General features: G+C 37.8%; 2 protein-coding genes across 2 annotated transcripts; both read left to right on the top strand.

Moving 5' to 3' along the window:
• The first annotated feature begins 9,420 nt into the window (after positions 1-9,420).
• LOC131408061 (olfactory receptor 52H1-like) lies at positions 9,421-10,368 on the top strand. The gene has a single exon (XM_058544627.1). The coding sequence runs from the start codon at positions 9,421-9,423 to the stop codon at positions 10,366-10,368; it is 948 nt and encodes a 315-aa protein (XP_058400610.1).
• A 10,581-nt stretch (positions 10,369-20,949) lies between these two features.
• LOC131408060 (olfactory receptor 52H1) lies at positions 20,950-21,909 on the top strand. Its single transcript, XM_058544625.1, has one exon. It carries the CDS (start codon positions 20,962-20,964, stop codon positions 21,907-21,909), a length of 948 nt encoding a protein of 315 aa, XP_058400608.1. The 5' UTR covers positions 20,950-20,961.
• Positions 21,910-23,394: the final 1,485 nt, after the last annotated feature.

Below are 23,394 nucleotides of genomic sequence, written 5' to 3'. Positions count from 1 at the left end.
ATAGTGAACAATCTTTAAGCAGCATAAGTGGCTAAGAACTGCAGTTACCCTGCCTTAACCTTCATTCAGTTCCTTATCCATAGCTAGGACTACATAATGATAACCTACGTTCTTTTTCATATTAGTTATCTATGTTGTGAACAAACTACCTCAGAAGTTAGCAACTTAAAACAACAATAAACATTTATTATCACAAAGAGTTTCTGTGTATCAAGAATTCAGGAGTGGCCTACCTAGGTAGTTCTATCTTGGGTCTCTTATTAGATAGCAGTCAAGATGTTACTGAGGTTGCAGGCATCTGAAGGCTTGGCTGGAGCGGGAAGACCTGCTTCCAAGACTGGCCACTTATGTAGAGCTGTTTGTTAGCAAAAGGCTTCAATTCCTCCCCACACAGGTTGTTTGTCCTCATGTGGTGGAGGCTCACTTCTCCCAGAGTAGATAATTCAAGAGACACAGCAAGAAGGAAGCTTCAATGCATTTTATGGCCTGGTCTCAAAAGGCACACACTGTTATGTCCACCATATGGTATTTATTAGAGATGAATCACTAAATCCAACCTACATTCGAGAGAAGGAAAATTAAACTACTTTTTGAAGACAAGAGTATTACAAAATCTGAGAACATATTTTAAAACCACCATGCTTGTTTATATTTATAAATCATCTGAATAGTTGTCTTTCTGATGTTTTGTCATCTGACTTTGGGAGACCTATTTACACCAGGCTATTAGCATTAAAATGCCCCAGGCGCCACACATGAACACAGTACTCATGCTATATTTGTCATCATTGATTCTACTCAGAATAACAATTGTTTACCACAGCATTCTATCTGAATAAATAAAGTGTTTATAGGAAACATATACAAACACCTCCCCAAAGACAAAAGTAAATTGAGGGCAGCCATTAGATTCCCCAATTTTTAATTTTTTTCTCTACTGATCATGCTTGTCATGGTTTCTAAATTTTTCTGATAAAGGAATTGGGACAGGGGTGGGGGTTTGAACTGGAAGAAGACTACAAAAATGTTACAGTAAAAAAGAGATTTTAATGTAAAGTACACTTTTTCCAAATTATTCTACTTTGATCTGAATTTTTGATATCATCATAAGCTAATAAAGAGTTTCTTAAGATTCAACAATTCAGTATTATCTCTTTTCTTTTCTATATTATGCTATAACTTTAGGAAGACTATGATCATAAAGGAGTGAGTAGTTCGAGAGTGGGTATATTCGTAAATGATATAACTTTTAGATCTTTTTCATATGCATCAAGTAATATAAAATTATTTTCGAATTTGCATTATAATAGTAACAGATATATAAAAAAGTTATATAAATAAATATGATACAAATAGATGATAATTTTTCTACTACTAATAATAACTGAGAACACAGATTGAATGCATACTTTGCGAACAACCATGGAAATCCAATGGTGAACATTAAGAGTGAGGGCTTTATCATCAAGGAACTTGCTTTCTGGAAGTAGAAACAGAGAGCTAAACAGATCATTACAATATGGTGCAATTAGTGTTCAGGCAGGGGTAAACACAGGGATGAGTGAGGGATGTCTTTTCAAATGAGGTGATACTATGTTCTAAACTGAGTCAGACAGAAAAGAATAGGAAAGGTATTCTAGAAAGAAGGAGAAACATATGCAAAGGGATGATGTCTGCAAAATTATGTGTATGTGGAACTCCAAAGAGATTCATTGGAATTTAGGGTGTTTTGAGGTTGAGTGGCAGGAGATGAAACTGAAGAAGAAGTCAAGGGCCTGAAACTGCTAGATCTTGTATGTTATGCTAATGGGAATTTATTTTATTCTAAAAGCTTTACAAATTCTCTGAGAAATGATGATCATATTTCTATTTTAGAAAGATTATTATGGCTTCAGTGGCAAGGAACTGAAGAGTGGTGACTGAAGGAGGAAAGTGGTTCTAAAGATGTTTTGAAGTCTAAATTGACAGGACTGGCAAGTGTATGTGTAAGGAGTTTTATATGAAAGTTCAAATGTTGAATAGATATGATTGATTTGTGATAACCAAGACATTCTCTTTTTAGGCATTAATCAAAAAGAAGAACCTATACCCCTCCTTTCATAGATCCATTTGCATTTTAATATTAAAATAACCACTATATACACATAAAAATGATTAATTATTTTATTATATTATATTATATTATATTATATTATATTATATTATATTATAACATAAACAAAATAACACACAGAGAAGCTTAAGTCCTCTCAAACACACACACACACAGATTTCATTGTAGATGGCTTTAGCAGCAGTGGAGAGAGCACGTTCCATTTTGAAAGCCCTGGGAGATTCTGCTTGCTCAGGATACTGCCTGTCTAGAAGACCTGAGACTGCAGAGACTCAGTCCACCTCAGCCTTTGGGAACTCAGAACTTCAGGAGCTAGACCCCCGGGAAATGCCTCACTGTGCAGGCCACGATTCACTGGTTGGGTTTGTGGTTATGTTCTCTCAGGGGCTCACAAGCTTGAGCACCCTCTCTGAAGTCCAGGAAGGGGAATAAGAGGATTGGTTGCTTGGGGGTGCCATTTCTGTCCATCCCTTGGATCCCGTCAAACGCCTGGGGTTTTGTGAGTGTTGGATGTTGGGCAAGGCAGGCACAGTTGGAAAGCAAAGAGCAGAGTTCAGGCCCAGATCCTGGGGAGGCTAATTGAAGGACATACAGAGGATCTAAGAGGAGGGACAAGGAGATGCTAAGAAGACACAGGATGGGCTTGGCTCAGCTTTCTCCGTGAAAGAGAGTCTACAGTCTTGGGGGCCAGATTATAAACAGGATTCATAAATGGGGCAAAAGGGAGCAAGTAGGACTAGGCTGTCTTGAGGACACAAGTCAACAGCCAAAATCAAATGGTCTGAGAGCTTGGATCCAGAAAAACAGACTGGGACTCTGTGGTTTCCAACTCATTTGAAACTTTCTGTCATCATGTGGGTTTCTGCCATCCATGTGTGTTTCTATGTGTTTGTAATAAGAATGATATTACATAATAGTTGCTATTTATTGAGAGCTTAATATGTTCCAGTCACTGAGGTGAGGATTTTTATCCTGTAATCATCACAAAAATTCTATGAGGAAACAGGCATTTTAGAGAGATCAAATAACTTGTTTGGTGTAATACAAAAGGAGGCACAGGTGAAATGGAAATCCAAGATACTTGACTCTAAAATCCAGTTCTTAAGCAGTAGCAATAATGTGACTTTGTGTAAAGTTTGCCTATGACTCCATGTGTGTTTGGGTATATGTGTAAATGAGTTTTTTTATTAAATCCATTCATTCATTTATCATTTTAGTCATTCATTCATTAAATTGCACTTTAAGGGAACATAAAATAAACAGAAGGGAGAATAGAGGTGGGGTAGGGAGGGATGTGGCTGAAAAAGTACAAATATCCCATATCAAACAGGAGCTTGTGTGTAATGATTTAAATATTATCCATTTATTGAATAAAACTTAAGTGTTTTATAGAAATTCAACTAGGATCAGGAGATAAAACTATGAATATAAAAATTCTTTGCACTCTAGCAGAATAAAAGATAGGCAAATAAACACAATAAATTCTGATAAGTCTTTCCCTAGGAAATAAGTACATGCTTCCATGGGTGTGAATAAAAGGACTCAGTCTTGGGGGTTAAGAAAAAGTTTTCTGGAAGAATTTCTACCTAAGCTTAGACAACAGAGGTGGACAAAGAGGTGGACAAATGTAAGCCGTTCTAAAAATGTCTTGGGGCCGGCCCCGTGGCACAAGTGGTTAAGTTCATGCCTCCCCTGCGGCGGCCCGGGGTTCACTGGTTTGGATCCTGGGCACGCACTGACTCACTGCTTGGCAAGCCATGCTGTGGCGGTGTCCCATGTGAAGTGGAGGAAGATGGGCACGGATGTTAGCCCAGGGCCAGTCTTCCTCAGCAAAAAAAGAGGAGGATTGGCAGATGTTAGCACAGGGCTGATCTCCTCACAAATAAATAAATAAATAAATAAATAAATAAATAAATAAATAAATAAATAAAAATGTCTTGCTTCTCTAGATAGAACTTCTTGACCAATGTTAGTAAAAATGATAACTGTGATCTTATTTTTATCTTTAATGGAAATGCCTGTAGCATTTTCCTGGATTGGCATATTATTGGCTGCCAATTTGCATAAGTTTATTTCCTGTACTTATGCAGTAATAGATATTTAGTGATTACAAGTGTACTTTCAGTGACGATGAGAATATTCTTTTTGTCTTGACTCATTAGTGATATTAAATTCCAGAAATACTTATTGAGCACTTTTTAAGTGGCATCATTGTGCAAACATGGAGAATATTATTGAAACAAACAAAAAAACAGACTAAACCAGAACAAACAAAACTGACATCATCTTTCTCTTTGCAGAGAATGCAGCCTAGTAGAACAAATGAATATTAAATAAGTAGTTGCAAATATGATGGATTTCAGGAAAGAGAAAATACAGTTTGGCAATAGAATTTTCTAACATAGAGAGATGAGGAAGACTATTCCCAGGGAAACAGTATTTTAAGTTGAATGAAAGGGAGCTTAGTTGAGACTTGAATGATAAATAGAACTCAGCCTTGTTTGGAGCTAGCAGTAGGGATGAGAATACTTGCTCTAGACAAAGGAGGAAGTATGTGCATAGTTTCATAGTCTCATAGTCAGGAGACTTTGACACTGAAGGAACACCTGTTGTCTTACCTGTATTTAAAATGGCACACATTACCTATTTAGACTTTTATTTATCTACAATGATCATTGTTTAGAGAAGTGCAGTATCAATGCATGACAACTCAACGCTTGGGTACCACTTCTTCTAACACCTTGCAGTATGATAGCCTAAACTTAGGGAGTGGTAAGGTCTCATTCTTCTTCGTCACATGGGTTTCCACTATCTCTGGTCTCATTTATGTTTCTCTTCAGAGAAAAGACGTGAGTCTTAATGAATGGTTAATTTAAAATTTAAGAAGAAATAATTAAATACTGCAGTTGGAACTCTGGAAATGAAGAGGTTGAGGAATTTACTGTGCTCCTTTATATGGAAATTGCTTTTAATACACACATTTTTAGAAAATGCAGGAGGTTTCTTTTCTCACAAACATTCCTGGAGTGTAACAAGAAGGCTGAAAATGTAGCAAGACCAGATTTTGGAGAACTTGTTAGGTATGTTAAGGATTTTTTATTTTGATTCAAAAAGAATTGGATCAATATAGTTGATTGCATGTGGAAATTTAAAGAGAGGAAGGTATAAATGATGAATTTCAAGTTTCTGCTTTGGGTCATTTAGTGAATGATATTGATAATCTCTGAAGTATTAGACACAGTAGGGGACAACAGGTTTGTGAAGAAATATGATAGATTTTAATTTTAATTTTTGAAAAATGAAATTTGAGGTGCCTATAAGATAGTCAAAAGAGGATATCCAGGGTGCAGTTGCGTAAGTGCATCTTGAAAGATCTAAATGAGAGATAAAGAATTGGGACACATCAATTATAGCTATTAATTGGCATCTTAGGAATTGATGATATAGATCAGGAAAAGTATTGAGAGAACAAAAGAGGGCTTCAGACAAAACCTTGAGGAATACCAGGATTTAAGAGACAGAATAGGAAGAACAGACAAAGGATGAGATAAGATGCCAACGATGTTCGAGAAAAATTCAGAGTGTTGTGATAAAACATTAAGAGAATGGGGGCCGGCCTGGTGGCATAGTGGTTAAGCTCATATTCTCTGCTTTAGGCGGCCTGGGGTTTGCAGGTTCAGATCCCTGGCACGTACCTATGCACTGCTTATCAAGCCATGTTGTGGCAGGTGTGCCACATATAAAATAGAGGGAAATGGGCACAGCTGTTAGCTCAGGGCCAATTTTCCTCAGGAGAAAGAGGATTGGCAACAGATGTTAGCTCAGGGCTAATCTTCCTCACCAGAAAAAAAAAAATTAAGAGAATGTTTTAAGATTGAAGAGATCGATGGTGTCAAATGCTGCTGAGTAGTCAAGCAAGGATTGAAACTAGGGGCATGGACTTCATCAGTGACCTTAGTGAAAGTGGCTTCAGTGGGATGGTGAGAACAAAAATGAGATTAAATGGGTTAAAGGGTAAGCAGCAGATGAGAATAGAGATAAGCAGTGTAGACAATTATCTCCTTGGCTGTGAATAAGAGAATATAATTATTTCTTCATAATTTAGACTGGAAGATATTTGAGTATGTTTTAATTGAGTAAATCCTGAAGGAGCAGAATTTTTAAAAGACTAGATTGAAGACAAAGGTAAGAAAGAAAATAAATGATAATAGAAGATACCTGACAAGGTGGGAAGACTTGAGATAGAGGGTATGCATTTGTTTTTGGCCCCAGATGTGAAAGAGACTTTTTTCCCTCCCAATTGTAGCAAGAAAAAAAAAACAGGTAGAGACTAGATATTGAAATATATATAAGTATACAGATGTGATGCTTTCTTACATGGTTTCATATCTAATGGCTTCTAATTTTTCTGAGAAATAAAATTAAAAAATTACCTGTTAAGAAAGAGGGAGTTGAAAATGGTGGTTGTGCTTGGAGGAAAGTCGTAGATGGAGATTGAGTTGAACAAGATCATGTTATTGAAACACTGGGCTTGTCAAGCGTTAAGTTTAAGGATGATGATCATGAAATCATGGGAATACCCATATGCCTAGTTAAGAAGTGTTTTTCCCATAATGACCTAGAATACATATTAGATTGATTAATCTAGGAATTGAGTTTTGCCACACATATGTGATGGAAGGTCAGTGGAGCTAGGGCAAGCCTAGCTTGCCCATATGCCTAGTTAAGAAGTGTTTTTCCATAATGACCTAGAATACATATTAGATTGATTAATCTAGGAATTGAGTTTTGCCACACATATGTGATGGAAGGTCAGTGGAGCTAGGGCAAGCAAATGTTTGTAAAAGTGGTTGAAATGATGAATCATAGAATTTAACCTAGATAAAGAGGAATGCAAAGACACTTGGGTGCTGAATGAATAGTAGTGAAAAAGTCAATGCCCTAGAGGGCTCAAAGTTGTTGACTGAAGAACAAATTGGTAATAAGTGAACCACATAAGCGAACAGACACAAAGTAGAATGTCTGAATTTGTGATTTATGAGATTAGTCAATGTTAGGTTACAGTATTTCCAAGACATGGCCCTGGAATTGGGTGGCTGACCTTCAATACCAAAGTAAAGCCATGGAGGATGATATTATGCTACTTTGAGGAAAAAGTTTTGGGTAGGTGAGTGACAAGGATGTTAAATTTGCTGCAGCTAATAGTTATAAATGTGTCTTTAAAGAATCAATGGAATTATAAGTAAGTCTGTGAAAGATAATAAGAAAAGAGAGAAAGTTTGTAAATGAATAGATTGTTGCTAAGGAGCATTTATTTTAAATAAGAGTGCTAAGAAGAGATGTCTGGAGGTGGTATGACATATACCTTCATTAAGGAGTGTTCATTTTAATAGTACAAATTATCTTTTGCTTCATTTAATGCTTTTTAAATTAAATTTTCCTTTTTATGATTTTCATTTTGCTGGGCTTGCTTCCTTTGTATTTAAATTTGTCTGAAGTATACTTGTCTATCCTTTTGTTTAATCCTTTCAGGGTCATTTTGTTTTAGGTCTTTCTCATGTGAGCAACATACAATTGGATTTTAGTTTAACAGACTTCATTCATATCTATGCTTTTAAGTAGAGGAGTTTAAATAATCTACATTTAAAATTGTAAGTGATATGCTTGATTTTATGCTGCTAATTTGTTTTACGCATACAGTTTTCTCTATGTGACTTAATTTTATATCTTTTGCTACACAGATATCATGTGTATACTATTTGCCATATACTCAAAAAAGATTTTTGGTTACGTGCACAGGAGTCTAGGAAAAGACTCCTTGGCTTTGATTCTGAGCTCTACTGTTTCCTCATTGTGTGGCCTTAGGCAAGTTACTCAACTTCTCTCTCCCTTAGTTTCTGCATATTTAAAAAGTGGATAACATTCTTACCTATCTCATAGGTTTGTTAAGAGGTTTATAGAAGTGATTTCTTTTTTTTTTTTTGTGAGGAGATCAGCCCTATGCTAACATCCGCCAATCCTCCTCTTTTTTTGCTGAGGAAGACAGCCCTGGGCTAACATCCGTGCCCATCTTCCTCCACTTTATATGGGACGCCGCCACAGCATGGCTTGCCAAGCAGTGCGTCGGTGCGCGCCCGGGATCCGAACCAGCGAACCCCGGGCCGCCGCAGCGGAGCGCGCGCACTTAACCGCTTGCGCCACCGGGCCAGCCCCTAGAAGTGATTTCTTGAAAAGAGCTTTAGATTTGTGTAGTATATTGAAGGGTCTCAGAAAATATTAACTCTTGTTATGCAGTAGCTTATTTGCCTTTATCTTGACCTATAATTTAGAATATATAAATTCTATATTGTTTCCATTAAAGGTCAGCGCTGTGTTTATCAGAAGCACACTTGAACTAATTTCCACATTAAATTCTAAGAGTCGGCTGGAGGCTAAGCTACATATCCATTCTCAGATTCATGGTGAGACATCAAACATCACAGTCTCAGACAACATTCTGATCTGCAAATCCCAAGGCTCCATAGTGTCAGGGGTATCAGGAAAATCACAGCAACTAGGGTAGGGTTGAATGTGCTGGACAAATTACAGTTCCAGTGTTATGTTTTTCCTTAGACCCTTCTCTACATCTCTACATCTCTGTATCTTCTCAATTCTTGGCATCTAACAGTGTGTTGAGGCAGTCACCTGGTGTGTGACAGCAGCATGAAAGAGTACTGGCTGTGGAATCTAATGATCTTGGCTCTGCCAGTTACTAAAGACGAGATCTGAGGTAAGATTCTCTCTTAGAGTTTCAGTTTCTACTAAAAAAAAAAAGGGGGGGAGGGATAAAAATAGGTATCTCAGAAGATTGTTTAAAATGAGATAATACTTTATAAGAGCCTAGCACATAGTAGGAGTCTGGAATTGTTAATTTTCTTCTTATTTTCTCAATTGTGCCCCACTTTTTTAAGTTTCTTTCTATTTCTGCATGTGGTTAGATTGTTTTTCTCCATACTCACATCTATACAGCAACAAATTACATTAATCCAGGGCAAATCCAGTCATTAAAATGGGAATAGCATTTTATGTAGTTTGAAGAAGATTCTAAGAGTGAATGAGTGATTAGTGCCAGGAGTATTGGGTCTGGGGAATCTTTCTTGAAGTGATGAGCATTGCTCTTAATAGGAATAGGAAGTTCTTTCTTGGCAGATAGGAAAGAGGAGAGCTTGCCATAAGGAGAGGGTGGAGAAAGTAATTATCATACAATTTTTTCGTGTTCATTATACATAATTTGTTTTTAGGATATAGAAGCTATTCATCAGACCTCAATGGTCCTTTACAACCTAAGTAGCTACAACACAGATGCCTTCACCCTTTTGGGCATCCCTGGACTTGAGCAGTACCATGTCTGGATCAGCATTCCCTTCTGCCTTATCTATTTTGTGGCCATTGTGGGCAATAGTATCCTTCTCTACCTCATTGCCGTGGAGCATAGTCTTCATGTACCCATGTTCTTTTTCCTTTCTATGTTGGCCATTACTGACCTGACATTGTCTACCACATGTGTCCCCAAAATGCTTACCATCTTCTGGCTTGGTCCCCAGAAGATCAGTTTTCCCGGTTGCCTCACCCAATTATTCTTTCTGCACTACAGCTTTGTCTTGGATTCAGCTGTACTGTTGGCAATGGCGTTTGACCGCTTCGTGGCCATCTGCTCACCCTTAAGATATACCACTATTCTGACCCCCACGACTATTGTCAAAATTGTTGTGGGACTTTCCTTTAGAAGTTTCTGTGTTTTTGTTCCATGTGTTTTCCTTGTAAATCATCTACCCTTCTGCAGGACACATATCATCCCTCATACATACTGTGAGCACATAGGTGTTGCCCGGCTTGCCTGTGCTGACATCTCCGTCAATATATGGTATGGGCTTTGTGTTCCCATCATGACGGTGATTACAGATGTGATCCTAATTGCTGTCTCCTACACCCTCATCCTCCATGCTATCTTTCAGCTCCCATCCCGTGTTGCCCGTCAGAAGGCTCTTGGCACCTGTGGTTCCCATGTCTGTGCTATCCTCATGTTCTATATACCAGCATTCTTCTCCATCCTTGCACATCGCTTTGGGCATAATATCCCCCATACTTTTCACATTATGTTTGCCAACCTTTATGTAATCATCCCACCTGCACTCAACCCTATTGTCTATGGAGTAAAGACCAAGCAGATCCGGGGCAAAGTCATTCTTCTGCTCTTTCCTAAGGGGTCCCAGTGACATATGCCTGAAGTCTGGGAGGCAGGGCAAGTTCCTAGTGTATATCAGGTTAAAGACTGAACCTGTAGACAACGATCCAGAGAAGGGACAGATGAAAAACTTCCTTGTTAATCAGACCAGTGGTTTTGCTTTCTTTGTTATTTTAGACAGAAGTCTACTCAGTCATCTCGGTTACAAAAATATTCTGAATCTAGGAAATAATATATATATTTTTTATTTCTGGAAACTAAAATTTTGCAATTCCTTATGATTGATGTAAGGTGATTACAAACCTTTTAATGAAAACAAAATGATCAGCATCTTTTTTTCGTTATAAATATGTTCCTAAGGAATCTGAATTTTTTTTTTCAGATTATATATCATAGTAGTTTATACATTATAGTAGAGCAAGGAATTTCTACTGTGATGACTCTGTGAGGTTCTAGATTTTTAGTTTGGTTACTCCAATCCATTTCTAGACAGCATCAAATGCAGGTCCTGGTATGTACCAGGTGCATAAGCAATGTTTATCAAATATACGAATGCCAAATAATCATGAAATTTTTAAATTAAGAGTGCAGATGTTTATTTTGGACAAAGGAAGAGGGCAATTTTGAAACCCGAAATTCATTTGTCACTCAATCTTGAGAAAGCCAAATGAGATGAGAGTGGTCAGAATACCCTAAGAATGAATAAAAAGAGGAAGCTAAATTCTTATGGACAATAAGATGGAAAAGCATGTACAGATTAAGATGTGGGATTGAAATTTGACCAATTGGAAGCACTGGTGGCCCAAAATCTCTTCTTCGTTCTTCTATCTCAAAAGAGATATAGTCCCATGCCAAAAATGTATCTCTATTTGTATGATTCATTATCTTTTCAAATCCAGTATGTCTAACTTGGTCATAGTGAGTCATTCAGTCACTAAATCAGTCAAGGAATAACTATTTTTGGGGTTTGCCAGGTATTAATAATAGTTGCTGTCTAATTTCCTCCAATATTTAATATGTCCTCAAAGCCTAGATCTTCTTTCTAAACAACCTCTTGGGTTCAAATGTGAGCACCTCCCTCCCTTACCACAGTGATCCAAACGCTCATCACTTTTCATCCAAATCAAAATTCCAGCGTTCTACACAGTCTCTCTACTTCTAGACTGTTTTCCCTCCCCTATCCTACCACCCCATTCACTTGTCACTAAATTTATACTACTACAATAACCCTCAACCTATAATTTAATAGGAAAGATACGTTTGTTGGACTCAAAGACTAAAGTTTGAGTATATATTCTTTTACTGTGTGACATTAGCCACACATGTTGTTTCCAAAATTATTTGATGTATTTTGAACATAATAAACAAAAATACTATGAAGTATAAGTGGAAGATAAAGTAGAAACAAGAAGAAAAACAGAAACAAAGATTTTAAAAAAATAAGACAAGAAATAGGCTAATCCACTTTCCACCTACCATGAATTCCTATTCTCTAATTACACATGGGTCAAGAGTTCAGCTCTAGTCTATGTGCGAGTTAAGCATGATTTAGTTACCTAAGTCACAGTGCCTATAAATTAAAAGCCAGTCAATTGTTCAGAGAAGTAAAAACACTTCTGACATGAAAAATAAATAGAGATGTCTTCAGAGAGCTCTTAGAGAAAAGGTACCAAGTAATGCAATTAATTACATTCTTATAGAATATACAGTTTAATGGGACTCTTCAGTTCCTTACCTCCATACAAAGCACTATAACATTCCAAATTACTATTCAACAAAAGCTAAAAATTCTGTAGGGAGCCAACATAATGCTAACCTTCTTAGGTCTGATTTAGCCCAGATATTTAGTCCAGATAGTCAAAGAACTGAGTGGACCTCAGGCAATTTTTATTAATTCACTCTTACAACAATATTTAGCAAATATTTGTCAAACATTTTCCATACCTGAAACACTGTGTTAGATATTCTGTTTACCATGTTGAACAAAACAGAGATGGCCCTTATCCTAGTGGAGTTTGCAACCTGGTGAGGGAGCCAAGCTTCAATCATGTAAACACCCAAATGAACATATAACTTCAAATTGCATTAGATTTTATGACAAACAAAAATTAAAAAACAGTGCTCTTGAAGAGATACTATTGGAAGAAACCAACTTCAAATTAGGTATTCAGAAAGGCTCTTTCTGAAAGAAATTGCATTTTCTCTAAGAAAGAGAGTCAGTCAAGTGGGGGATGGAGGAGGGTATGATTCAAGCAGAGGAGGTGAATGAACTGTACACTGAAAACTATAAGACATTGGTAAAAGGAATTGAAAAAAGACACTAGTAAATGAAAAGATATCCCACGTTCTTGGATTGGGAAATTTAATATTGTTAAAATGTCCATACTACTCAAAGAGATCTACAGATTCAATGCAATCCCTATCAAAATTCCAATGGCATTTTTCACTGGTATAGAAAAAAACAGTCCTCAAATTTGTATGGACCCACAAAAGACCCCCAAAAGCCAAAGCAATCTTGAGAAAGAAAAACAAAGCTGGAAGCATCATACTTCCTGATTTCAAACTATTTTACAAAGCAATAGTAATCAAAACAGTATGGTGATTACAGTATGGCATAAAAACAGACACATAGATCAATGGAACAGAATTCAGAATCCAGAAATAAACTCAGGCATATATGGTCAACAAAGGCACCAGTGTGGAAAAGGATAATCTATTCAATAAATGGTGTTGGGAAAACTAGATATCCACATGCAATAGAATGAAACTTGACCCTGATCTTACATCACTCACAAACTTAACTTGAAATGGTTTAAATACTTAAATGTAAAATCTGAAACTGTAAAACTCCTGGAAGAAAACATAGGGAAAATCACTGTGACCTTGACCTTGACCATGATTTCTTGGATATGACACCAAAAGCACAAGTAAAGTAAGCAAAAATAAACAAGTGAGACTACATCAAACTGAAAAGCTTCTGCACAGCAAAGGAAACCAAGAAAATGAAAAGGCGACCTACAGAATGGGAGAAAATATTTGTAAACTATATATCTGAAAAGGGGTTGATATCTAAAATATAAAAGGAACTCATTTAAATCAATAGCAAAAAAAATAATAATCTGATTAAAAGTAGGCCAAAGACATGAAAAAACATTTTCTCCCAAAAAAGAAGACATACAAATGGCCAACAGGTACATGAAAAAGGGCTCAACATGGCTAATCGTCAGGGAAATGCAAATCAAAACCACAATGAGATTTCACCTCACACCTGTTAGGCTATTACCAAAAAGACAAGAAATAACGAATATTGGTAAAGATGTGGAGAAAAGGGAACCTTTGTACAGTGTTGATGGGAATGTAAATTGTTGCAGCCATTATGGAAAACAGTATGAAGTTGCCCCCCAAAAATTACAAAGAGAACTACCATATGATCCAGCAATCCCACTTCTGCGTATATATCTGAAGGAAATAAAATCAGTATGTCGAAGTGATATCTGCACTCTCATGTTCATTGCAGCATTATTCACAAATGCCAAGATATGGAAACAACCTAAGTGTCCGCCAACGGATGAATGGAGAAAGAAAATGTGGTACATACATATATATACGTACAATGGACTATTATTCAGCAACAAGGAAGAAGGAAATCTTGCCATTTGCAACAACATGGATGAAGGGCATCATACTAAGTGAAATAAGCGAGACAGAGAAAGACAAATACTGCATGGTATCACTTGTATGTGGAATCTGAAAAAAAAAATTGAACTTATAGAAATGGAGAGTAGAATGGTAGCTGTCAGCAGCTCATTGGGGGTGGGGAATTGGGAGATGCTGGTCAAAGAGTACAAACTTTCTATTATGAGATAAATAATTTCTGGAGATCTAATGTACAGCATGATGACTATGGTTAATAATACTGTATTGTATACTTGAAATTTGCTGAGAGTAGATCTTAAGTGTTCTCACTACACACACACACACATGAAAGGTAACTGTGTGACGTGATGGATGTATTAATTAACTTGATTGTGGAAAATATTTCACGATGCATGTGTATATCAAATCATCATGTTGCACACTTTAAATATATACAATTTTATTTGTCAATTATACCTTAATAAAATGAAATAAAGAAAAGTAAACATTTACAGATGAATAGACTTTGGAATGCTTATTTTAAAAAATCAAAAAAGAAAAGACAGAGGGATTACTACATGTAAAGACAAAGAGCTGACAAAAGGCTCAGTGCATGAATGGAACTGGAAACAGTGATGTGGGGGCCCAGTTATGTAGAAGGGATAACAAAAGGTGAGATTGCAGAAGACAGAAAAATCTGGCCTATTTTCAGGAGTTTGTTTAATATTCTAAGAACAATGGGAAGCCATAAGAATTATGTCAGTTGGCAACAAGGTCCAAACTGTTTTAGAACATTACTCATAAGTCTGTTGTTTTTGTTATGGGGTTTGTGATAGCCTTTTCGGGGGGTGGTGGGTGGTCACTGGAGTCAGCAGCCACTCTATACTACCCATTCACATACACTTTAACCCTCAGTAGGTGGGCAGCCTTTTTGACCAAGGAAAAACCTAATTCCTTAAATTGCCTGAAGGAAAGTCAAAGTCAACTCCAATTAGAAACCGACCTGTAGAATATCTGTCCATGGGGCTAAGGAGTCCTGTGAAATAACTGATTCCACACTGTGCACAATAACTAAACGGGAGTTCAAATAATTGATAGGGGCCAAAATTAACATGCATAAAATACTAAAACAGGTATAAGGAAATTTCCACCTTAATCATTTAAAAAAAGGAGTAACAAAGTTAAAGAAATTATTGTACAAGTGTTGGTAATTAAATTGTGGGGACTTCCATTTTGAAATAGTTGATTTTTACTCCAGTATGACAATACTAGATAGCAGGGCCAGCTGTCTGTTAAGGCACCACTCCTAAATCATGCTAATAGAACCATATCATTTATGTGTAGAATAATAATTGGTTTGTTGCTGTTATTTAAGTGGGGGTGGAGGGTGGGAGGTACAGTTCAAATTTTTAAGGTGTGAATTATAAATAAAGAGGGCAGGGGCACAAGAGCACATTTCTATTTCAGTCCAGTGGAAAATCATTAACTGATTTACCAGAAAACATTTTTATTAGCCCAGGTTATGGCAACATGAAGCCCTAAATTCTGTATAACCTTATGTATGGACCATATGTTCACATAAAACTCATGCACATTACCTATAACCAGTTCTTTTCCACACAACTAACAGTCAAAGAGACAGATGTCTCCACAAGTGGAAAGAGTACACTGAAGGTAAGAATTGGACATCTCCATGACTTAAACATACCTACTCTTCCTATAAAAATACTGGCCCAAGAAAACTCGACTGATAGTACATCAAGCAAAATAGTGTTGTACATTTGACTCATATTTTCAATAGTCTTGCAATGTGGGATGTGAAAAGATCACCATTGAAAATGGAATTATTGGGCTAGCCCTGGTGGCCTAGTGGTTAAGTTCAGCATGCTCTGCTTCAGTGGCCTGGGTTCAGTTCCTGGGCATGGATGAACACCACTTGTCAGTGGCCATGCTGTGGTGGTGAACCACATACAAAATAGAAGAAGATTGACACAGATGTCAGCGCAGGGTAAATCTTCCTCAGCAAAAAAAAAAAAGGAAGATTGGCACTGAATGTTAGCTTAGGGCGAATCTTCCTCAGCAAAAAAATAAAAAAAATAAAATTGAATTATTTGTGCTCTGAGTACAACGAGAAGGAAACATGCCTATGGATGAGATAAAGGCAAACAAATTAGCAATTTTGGAGTCTACTATTCAGAATTATTGTTGAATATCTTTGCAGAAGTATATGCAGAGAGACTGGATATACTATACTAGGGAAATCGACCTCGTTGTTAGATTTGTGGGATAAGAATCTCTTAGGTATCAATTGAGATCTGGGCCTCCAGATTCCTGACAGTACCAAGAGGCAGATCTAACAGTCTTCCCACAGGAAAGCATTTTATTAATTTACATATAGTTTCACCAATGAAATATTTATAATAAAGTTTCAATTTGCATTGAGTCCAAAATAATGAAAATGTGACAACCACACAAAGATTTAGATAAAGATAAATAAAAGTAGAGGAAATAGCAAGGGTTAAGACTCTGAGATGAAAATAAAATGAGATTTAAGCTAAAGAACAACAGAATCAGATATAAACTTTAGAAAAACCAGTCTGTCTGCAGTGTAGAAAATGCACTAAGGGAGACAAAAATGGAAATAAGATGGTTCTTTAAAGGCTATTAGAGTGATTTCGGTAAGAGATAGTGGTAGCTGGGCAATGGAGACAGAGAAGAGAATGATTTTAGGAGATATTTAAGAGGGACCAGCAATAAAATTGGCAAAAACAAAAAAAATCCATGTGAGTAGTGAGGTGACATTTGCTGAGTTTAGGAGGACTGAAAGAGCAGCTTTGGGAGGGTAGTGGATGCATTTGGGGCACGGTGGTTTTGAAGTTAAAGTGGGATATTTAGTCAAAGATGTTCCGACGAGGCAGCCATTCAGTGCCCAACAAGAACATCCACACGTAGTCCTTCAAAGGAAATAGTGTGCAGGATTTGTTCCACTCCTGCCTCAATAGAGACGGTTCCAAACAACTTTCTTGCTTTCTAGTTCTTCTGCTCAATATCTACATACATATTGGTCCTCTCAGGAAAAATAAAGGGCACAAAAATCCATCGTAGTGCTTATGAGTGCAGATCCTGGGGCCCCATTCTGAAAGGCAGTAGAGTATCTTGAAGTGGGCCATGCAGTTATTTTAACAGGCACGCTGTGAGTCCACCACTGTGTTAAGCATTTTCACAAGCACTGACCTACTTAATTGTCAATTCTTATATATAATCTTAAGAAGTAGGGACTGTGTTATCACCTTTTTATAGATATTAAGTACCTTGTCCAAAGCCTTTTATCTAGTAAGTGAGAGCAGGAGCTCAAAACCTAGCTGATTTGATAGGTGCGAGCACACATACACACACACGCGTGCACACACACACACACACACAGCCATACACCCACAGGCACACCAGCTCTCATGCAAATAGAAAAAAACCATGCATCCTGGGGCAGTGTTAATTCCCAGGCATGGGCAGGGTTAATATAAACTTCTTTATATGCATCCCTTGAGAGTGAGAAGAGAGAGCCTTCAGGGTCCCTCAGGCCATAACTGTCTATGTCTTCCTCACACTGAGCAACGGCCAGAAAAAATAAATGAGCAGGCAATTAATCTGTCCATCAGTCCCTTCTTTTCCCCTCCATTTATTTCTTTGGTGGATGTGTCTGCGTCTCTTGCAGATTTTCTGTGTGTCTGTTAGCAAAATCTCTTTTCTTTCCATTTGGCCCAATCTCCAAGGTTAGGTGAGTGCTGGCTGTTTGAAGGGATGTGTTTGAGACCAGGATTTGGAAAGAAAGAAGGAGTGAATGAAAAGCTCAGGGATCCATTTTCTAGGAGCCATGGACTGAACACTATAACTTTCTTTTCTGAGCAACTCTCATTTATAAGCTGAGGTCATGGTCTCCAGTACTTGGATATACTGTACTTGGCGTCAAATGGATGCCAAAAGATTAGAACAGATGGACAATTATACAACTGGGTTAAGAATGGCCATGGTCAGTGTTGTTCAGGCAATTTCTGTGTCAGACATATGACGAGGACCCATAGCTCTAAACCTTAAGGATAGGTTTGAGTGCTCTTATTAGTTTTTATGCATCTATTTCTGTTCTCTTCCTCACTGTGTAGTTTGACTGCTAGTGATAATACTGATGATATAAAATATAATATAATAAAAAGTAGTAAAACTTATTATGTCCTTACTATATGCCGGGCACTGCACTAAAGAGTGGTTTTGCCTTATTTTGTCCTAATAATAACTAAGAATTAGAGATATTAGGCCCTTTTAAAACATGAGAAACGCAAGGATCATATAGTTCAAGTAAGCTTGCCCAAGTTCACACAGCTAGTATATTACAGAACTGGGATTACAGTGCTTAGCTTTTGGCTCCACGGCATACACTCGGTGGCAATATTTTTTTGAGATACTGTGAACACCTGTGTGTGTGTGCGTGTGTGTATATTTTACCACAGTCACATTTAATAAAGTCAATACTAATAATTTTATATCATCTGTTATCTAGTTTATATTTAAAATCCCCCAATTATACATTGTCTTCTGTTTCTGGTTTGTTTACATAGAATACAAGCAATGATTGCATTTCATTGTTCGTTTTCTTAAATTTATTTTAATCTAGAAAAGTATTTTCTTCATTTAAGCACCCTCCACTCCCCGTTTTTTATAAGAAAGATTAACCCTGGGCTAACATCCATGCTCATCTTCCTCTACTTTATATGGGACGCTGCCACAGCATGGCTTCACAAGCTGTCTGTCAGTCCACGCCCCCTCGGTCCGCGCTCTGGATCTGAACCCGTGAACCATGGGCCGCCGAAGCAGAGCGTGCAAACTTAACCACTACACTACAAGGCTGGTCTCAGCACTCTTCCCTTATTAAGTGGCACTGACTTATTGAAAAGACCGGGCTGTTTTGTGGACCACCCCACATTGTAAAATTGTCTGACTGTAGAATGACAAGCCTCAGAGTTAACTTTCTTTACATGTGCCCCGTGCATGTTTGTAAATGCTTTTGGATGACTCTATGAACATCTGTTGTGTTTAAGTGCATGAAAATAGAAAAACTAGAGAAGACTTTTCTCACATACGTATGAATAAAGGATGACTTCAGACAAGCTGGAAGAGCTGTGATCCAAAGTATATGGTTTCAGGGTGCTGATGCCATATATGGTTTGAGTATGTGAACAGCACAAAAGAGGGGTTTTCCTCATGAAGGCTGAACAACCTAATCAGATCTCTGCTGTTGGCAATAAGTGAGTTCTAGGCCCCCATTGAATAAGAGAACCGAGATGAAGGTGACTAAGCTGGAGAACATGAATACTCAGCAGATGGGGGACTGGCCTATGGCCCACTGTCTGAACTCTGGACTGTGTTCCCAGAAACTAGAATATGCGAATTAAGGAGACATTGTCAAGGAGAGTTCGAGTTGCTACCAGAAAAGTGTTTTTATTTATACATAAGGGAAGTTCAGAAAGAAAAAAAGAGAACATCTTGTTTCTCTTTTGCCAAAAGCAGAAGAATGGAGAAACTAAGCATTGGTCTGGGAGATGGAAGGTATAAGGTATTGTGAGCTGGGCCTAAGAATGAGATAAAAAGTGGATGTAGGGGTAAAGTTGAACGTGAGTTTTGGTATTGTCAGTTCAGCAATCTGAGGTGTCCGGGCATCACGAGCTTTGCCTTTACCCTTTTCCCCACCACACGCTGATCCTGGCAGTCCTTCTTCTTGCTGTACAGTTGGTTATCTGTAGATTATAAATAGCTTTCTATGTAAACACATTACTGGAGAAGGAAGAAGGTATAGGAATCTAGTCTTTAAAAAAGGAACTCCCCGGGTAAAGATTTGGGGAATTTACAAAACAAATGGAAATGCCAAAATCTAATCATGAAATATTTTATTTATATTTTCCTTGGCATGTGGCAGGTGTATGTATATGTGCATGCATGTGTGCATGTGTGGGTGAGAGAGATAAAATGGAAGGTGAAGTTTGTTTGTGTAAGATTATGTGTAGGTGAATATATGATGGTAAAATGTATGAGAATGTAAGTATAGATCAGAGTATGTTTGAGATTGTAAGTATTAAGTGTGTATGTGTATCTGAGAGAGTATGTGTCCTGGGGTCTATGTGTCTATCTAATAGAATGCGTGTTTACAAGGAAACAATCCTTTTGGACAGAAATCTTGACTAATAGTGTTTTTAAGTCCAAAGTATTAGGATTTTATACATCTGTATAGTGTATAGGGTGCTGGAAAATGGCTTTTTTTTTGGAGGAGCAAAGGCTCATGAGCCTCTGCTATAGGACACTTTTCTAACTTAAAAATTTAAGTTACGTGACTTGTCCAGCATAGTGTAGGAACTCAGCTCATGTTTGTTGAACTGAATTAGATTTTTAGATGGCAATAAAGGGGTATTGACCTCACAAATCTAAAAGCCACAGTCATCAGGTAGCCTTGAAAAAAGTGAGGAATTGCCCTGGGGCAGAGATTAACAATGACAGATCAAGCATATAGTAACCAATATTGTCCATAAAGTCATATAAACTATAATCCACCAACCTATAGAAAAGTATACCCTGTAACTTGCTAACTTGTATCAGGGGTATACAGTACGATGAAAAGAATGATTTTAGCCGGTCCAGAAGTCTGCCGGGAAAAGTTATGTAGATCAGCAGAGGTGGCTTGAAGAAGATACTCTCTTTAGGTAGAATGACTGTACATCCCAATATATCTGAGATGATCCTGGTTTATGCATGTTACCTGTCATCATTATAATACCAACCTTTTTTTACTTCAAAGGTGTCCCACTTTGGATGATAGATTAGATGGTCACCCTATCTTTAGGAGTCAATAATGATGAGTAGTTGGAAGTGAGTGACTCAATTACCCTACCTATCCTTTATCATCCTCTGTCCTCAGGACCTGGAATTTGTGCCATCCTAGTCTGCCATGATCATTTTCAATCTGAGCAACTACAACCCAGGACCCTTCATTATGATGGGGATCCCAGGCCTGGAACAATCCCATGTGTGGATTGGGATTCCCTTCTGTATCATCTATATTGTGGCCATTGTGGGCAACTGCATCCTTCTCTACCTCATTGCTGTGGAGCGTAGCCTTCACGAGCCCATGTTCTTCTTTCTCTCTATGCTGGCCATGACTGACCTCATCTTGTCTACGGCAGGTGTTCCTAAAACACTCAGTATCTTTTGGTTTGGGGCTCGAGAAATCACATTCCCAGGGTGCCTTACACAAATGTTCTTCCTCCACTATAGCTTTGTCCTAGATTCAGCCATCCTGATGGCTATGGCATTTGACCGCTACATGGCCATCTGTTCTCCTTTGAGATACACCACTGTCTTGACCCCTAAGACCATCATCAAGATTGTTGTGGGCATCTCCTTTCGAAGCTTCTGCGTAGTCCTGCCAGATATATTCTTGCTCACACGCTTGCCTTTCTGTAAGACACGCATCATACCCCATACATACTGTGAACATATAGGTGTTGCCCAGCTTGCGTGTGCTGATATCTCCATCAACATCTGGTATGGCTTTTGTGTTCCAATTATGATGGTCATCTCAGATGTAATTCTCATTGCTGTTTCTTACACTCTCATCCTCTGTGCTGTCTTTCACCTCCCGTCCCAAGAAGCCCACCAGAAGGCCCTTGGCACCTGTGGTTCCCATGTCTGTGTCATCCTCATGTTTTATACACCTGCTTTTTTCTCCATCCTTGCCCATCGCTTTGGACACAATGTCTCCCGTACATTCTACATCATGTCTGCCAACCTCTACATTGTTATCCCACCTGCACTCAACCCCATTGTCTACGGAGTGAAGACCAAGCAGATCAGAGATAAGGTCATACTTTTGTTTTCTACCAAGGGTACAGAATGATGTTCTACTATGCAATGGAAAGTCTAGGATAAGTTTATAGTGTATATTAATGTAGCAAAAATAAAAAAAAAAAACTAATGCTACTTAAAGTAAAAACTGCCTGCAGGTGATTTTGCCTACCAGGAAAATGGCATGGTCTATATGAAGGAGATGGTTCTATGTACAAAAATTTCCTTGAAGATCTGTTTGCTTGTGGAATATGAAGTTGTACAGGATACGATCAGGAAGAAGGATGTGAAAACAAGAGCCAAGCTATTCAAAATAGAAAAAGCAATAAAAATTTGGAAATTGAGATTTGCAGCCATGGAGAGAGAAAAATGTGTTAAGTGAGACTAAACGTGAAAATGTCAGTGAGAAATTTCTCATTTAGGGGATTAGTAGATGGATTTGGGACATTTATGATAACATTCAATTCTAATTATTGTCCATGTTATGCTTCTGTAATTATCTTGAAATGTCCCATCTCCCTCCACACAAAAAACTTTTAGCACAAGTCTGCTGTAAGCAACGAGTTCTGTCAGTAGTGCTCTAATGGGAATGAGAGAAGTAATGTACTTATCAGTGCCAAAGGTGGTGGCACCAGTGCTGAGAAAGGAGAGTAGCCTGTAGGCTCCAAGGCACATTGAAGAATTGAGCTTCAGAGATAGTGCCCAGGAGAACATGGCCCCTGAAAAATAGGTGGAAATCTGAGACAAAGGCTGGACCTCCAGCAATACACAGATGAGACCTCAAGCCAGTTCATTTGGACACTGAAGTAAAAATTTAACCCCACTGGCCAGAAGACTTGTGGAGTTCTTATCTACAGAGCGTATTTCCTTAATTGCAGGAGAGAGGCAATTACAAGACACATTTCTACAGTGAGGAGGGAGGGTGAGGAGGGGAAAACTACAATAAAGTAATAGTTCCAAGGTAAGACACATCCAAATTTTAGAAACATTAGAAGTGAGAAAAAATTATATGTTGCGAGCAAAAAAAAAAAAAAAAAGATCTAGAGTTCTTCCAATAAATCTTTTAGTGAAAATTCTCCATTTATTTGGAAATTATTTATTGAGTACAAACTATATATCAAATATTCTAAGCATTCGGGATATGAAGATTAACAATATGGAAGAGGCTTTGCCCTGCTTCTATAGAGCTTATGTTTTAGATAGAGTGACAAAGAAGAAGCAAGAAAACAAGTAAGTCAAATAGTAATATAACCAATAGAAAAATAAAAATGAATAAAGTGATGGACTAAAACTGGACAAGGAGGACAATGACAGGGAGGATAGCAAATGCAAAGCCCCTGGGGCTGGAAACAGCTTGACATTAGTTGAGGACAGAAAAACTGCCAGGGTGGTTGGAGCAGAATGAGGTAGGGATAGGGGATGAGGGCTGAGGAGGAGCAGGGCCAGATCCGTGGAGACTAGAATCATCCAAACCTTATTCAGGGAAGAAGAAACTGAAATTCACTGAGTGAAAATGACTTTTCCAAGGCACATAGCA

This window comes from Diceros bicornis, chromosome 7 (assembly GCF_020826845.1).
Source record: "Diceros bicornis minor isolate mBicDic1 chromosome 7, mDicBic1.mat.cur, whole genome shotgun sequence".
Lineage (NCBI taxonomy): Eukaryota > Metazoa > Chordata > Mammalia > Perissodactyla > Rhinocerotidae > Diceros > Diceros bicornis.
Note: the sequence above shows the minus strand (reverse complement) of the source record. Positions and strands in the feature narration are given on the sequence as shown.

Coding starts and splice junctions, on each gene's coding strand:
- LOC131408061 (XM_058544627.1), top strand. CDS start 9,421: ATGGTCCTTTACAACCTAAGTAGCTACAACACAGATGCCTTCACCCTT.
- LOC131408060 (XM_058544625.1), top strand. CDS start 20,962: ATGATCATTTTCAATCTGAGCAACTACAACCCAGGACCCTTCATTATG.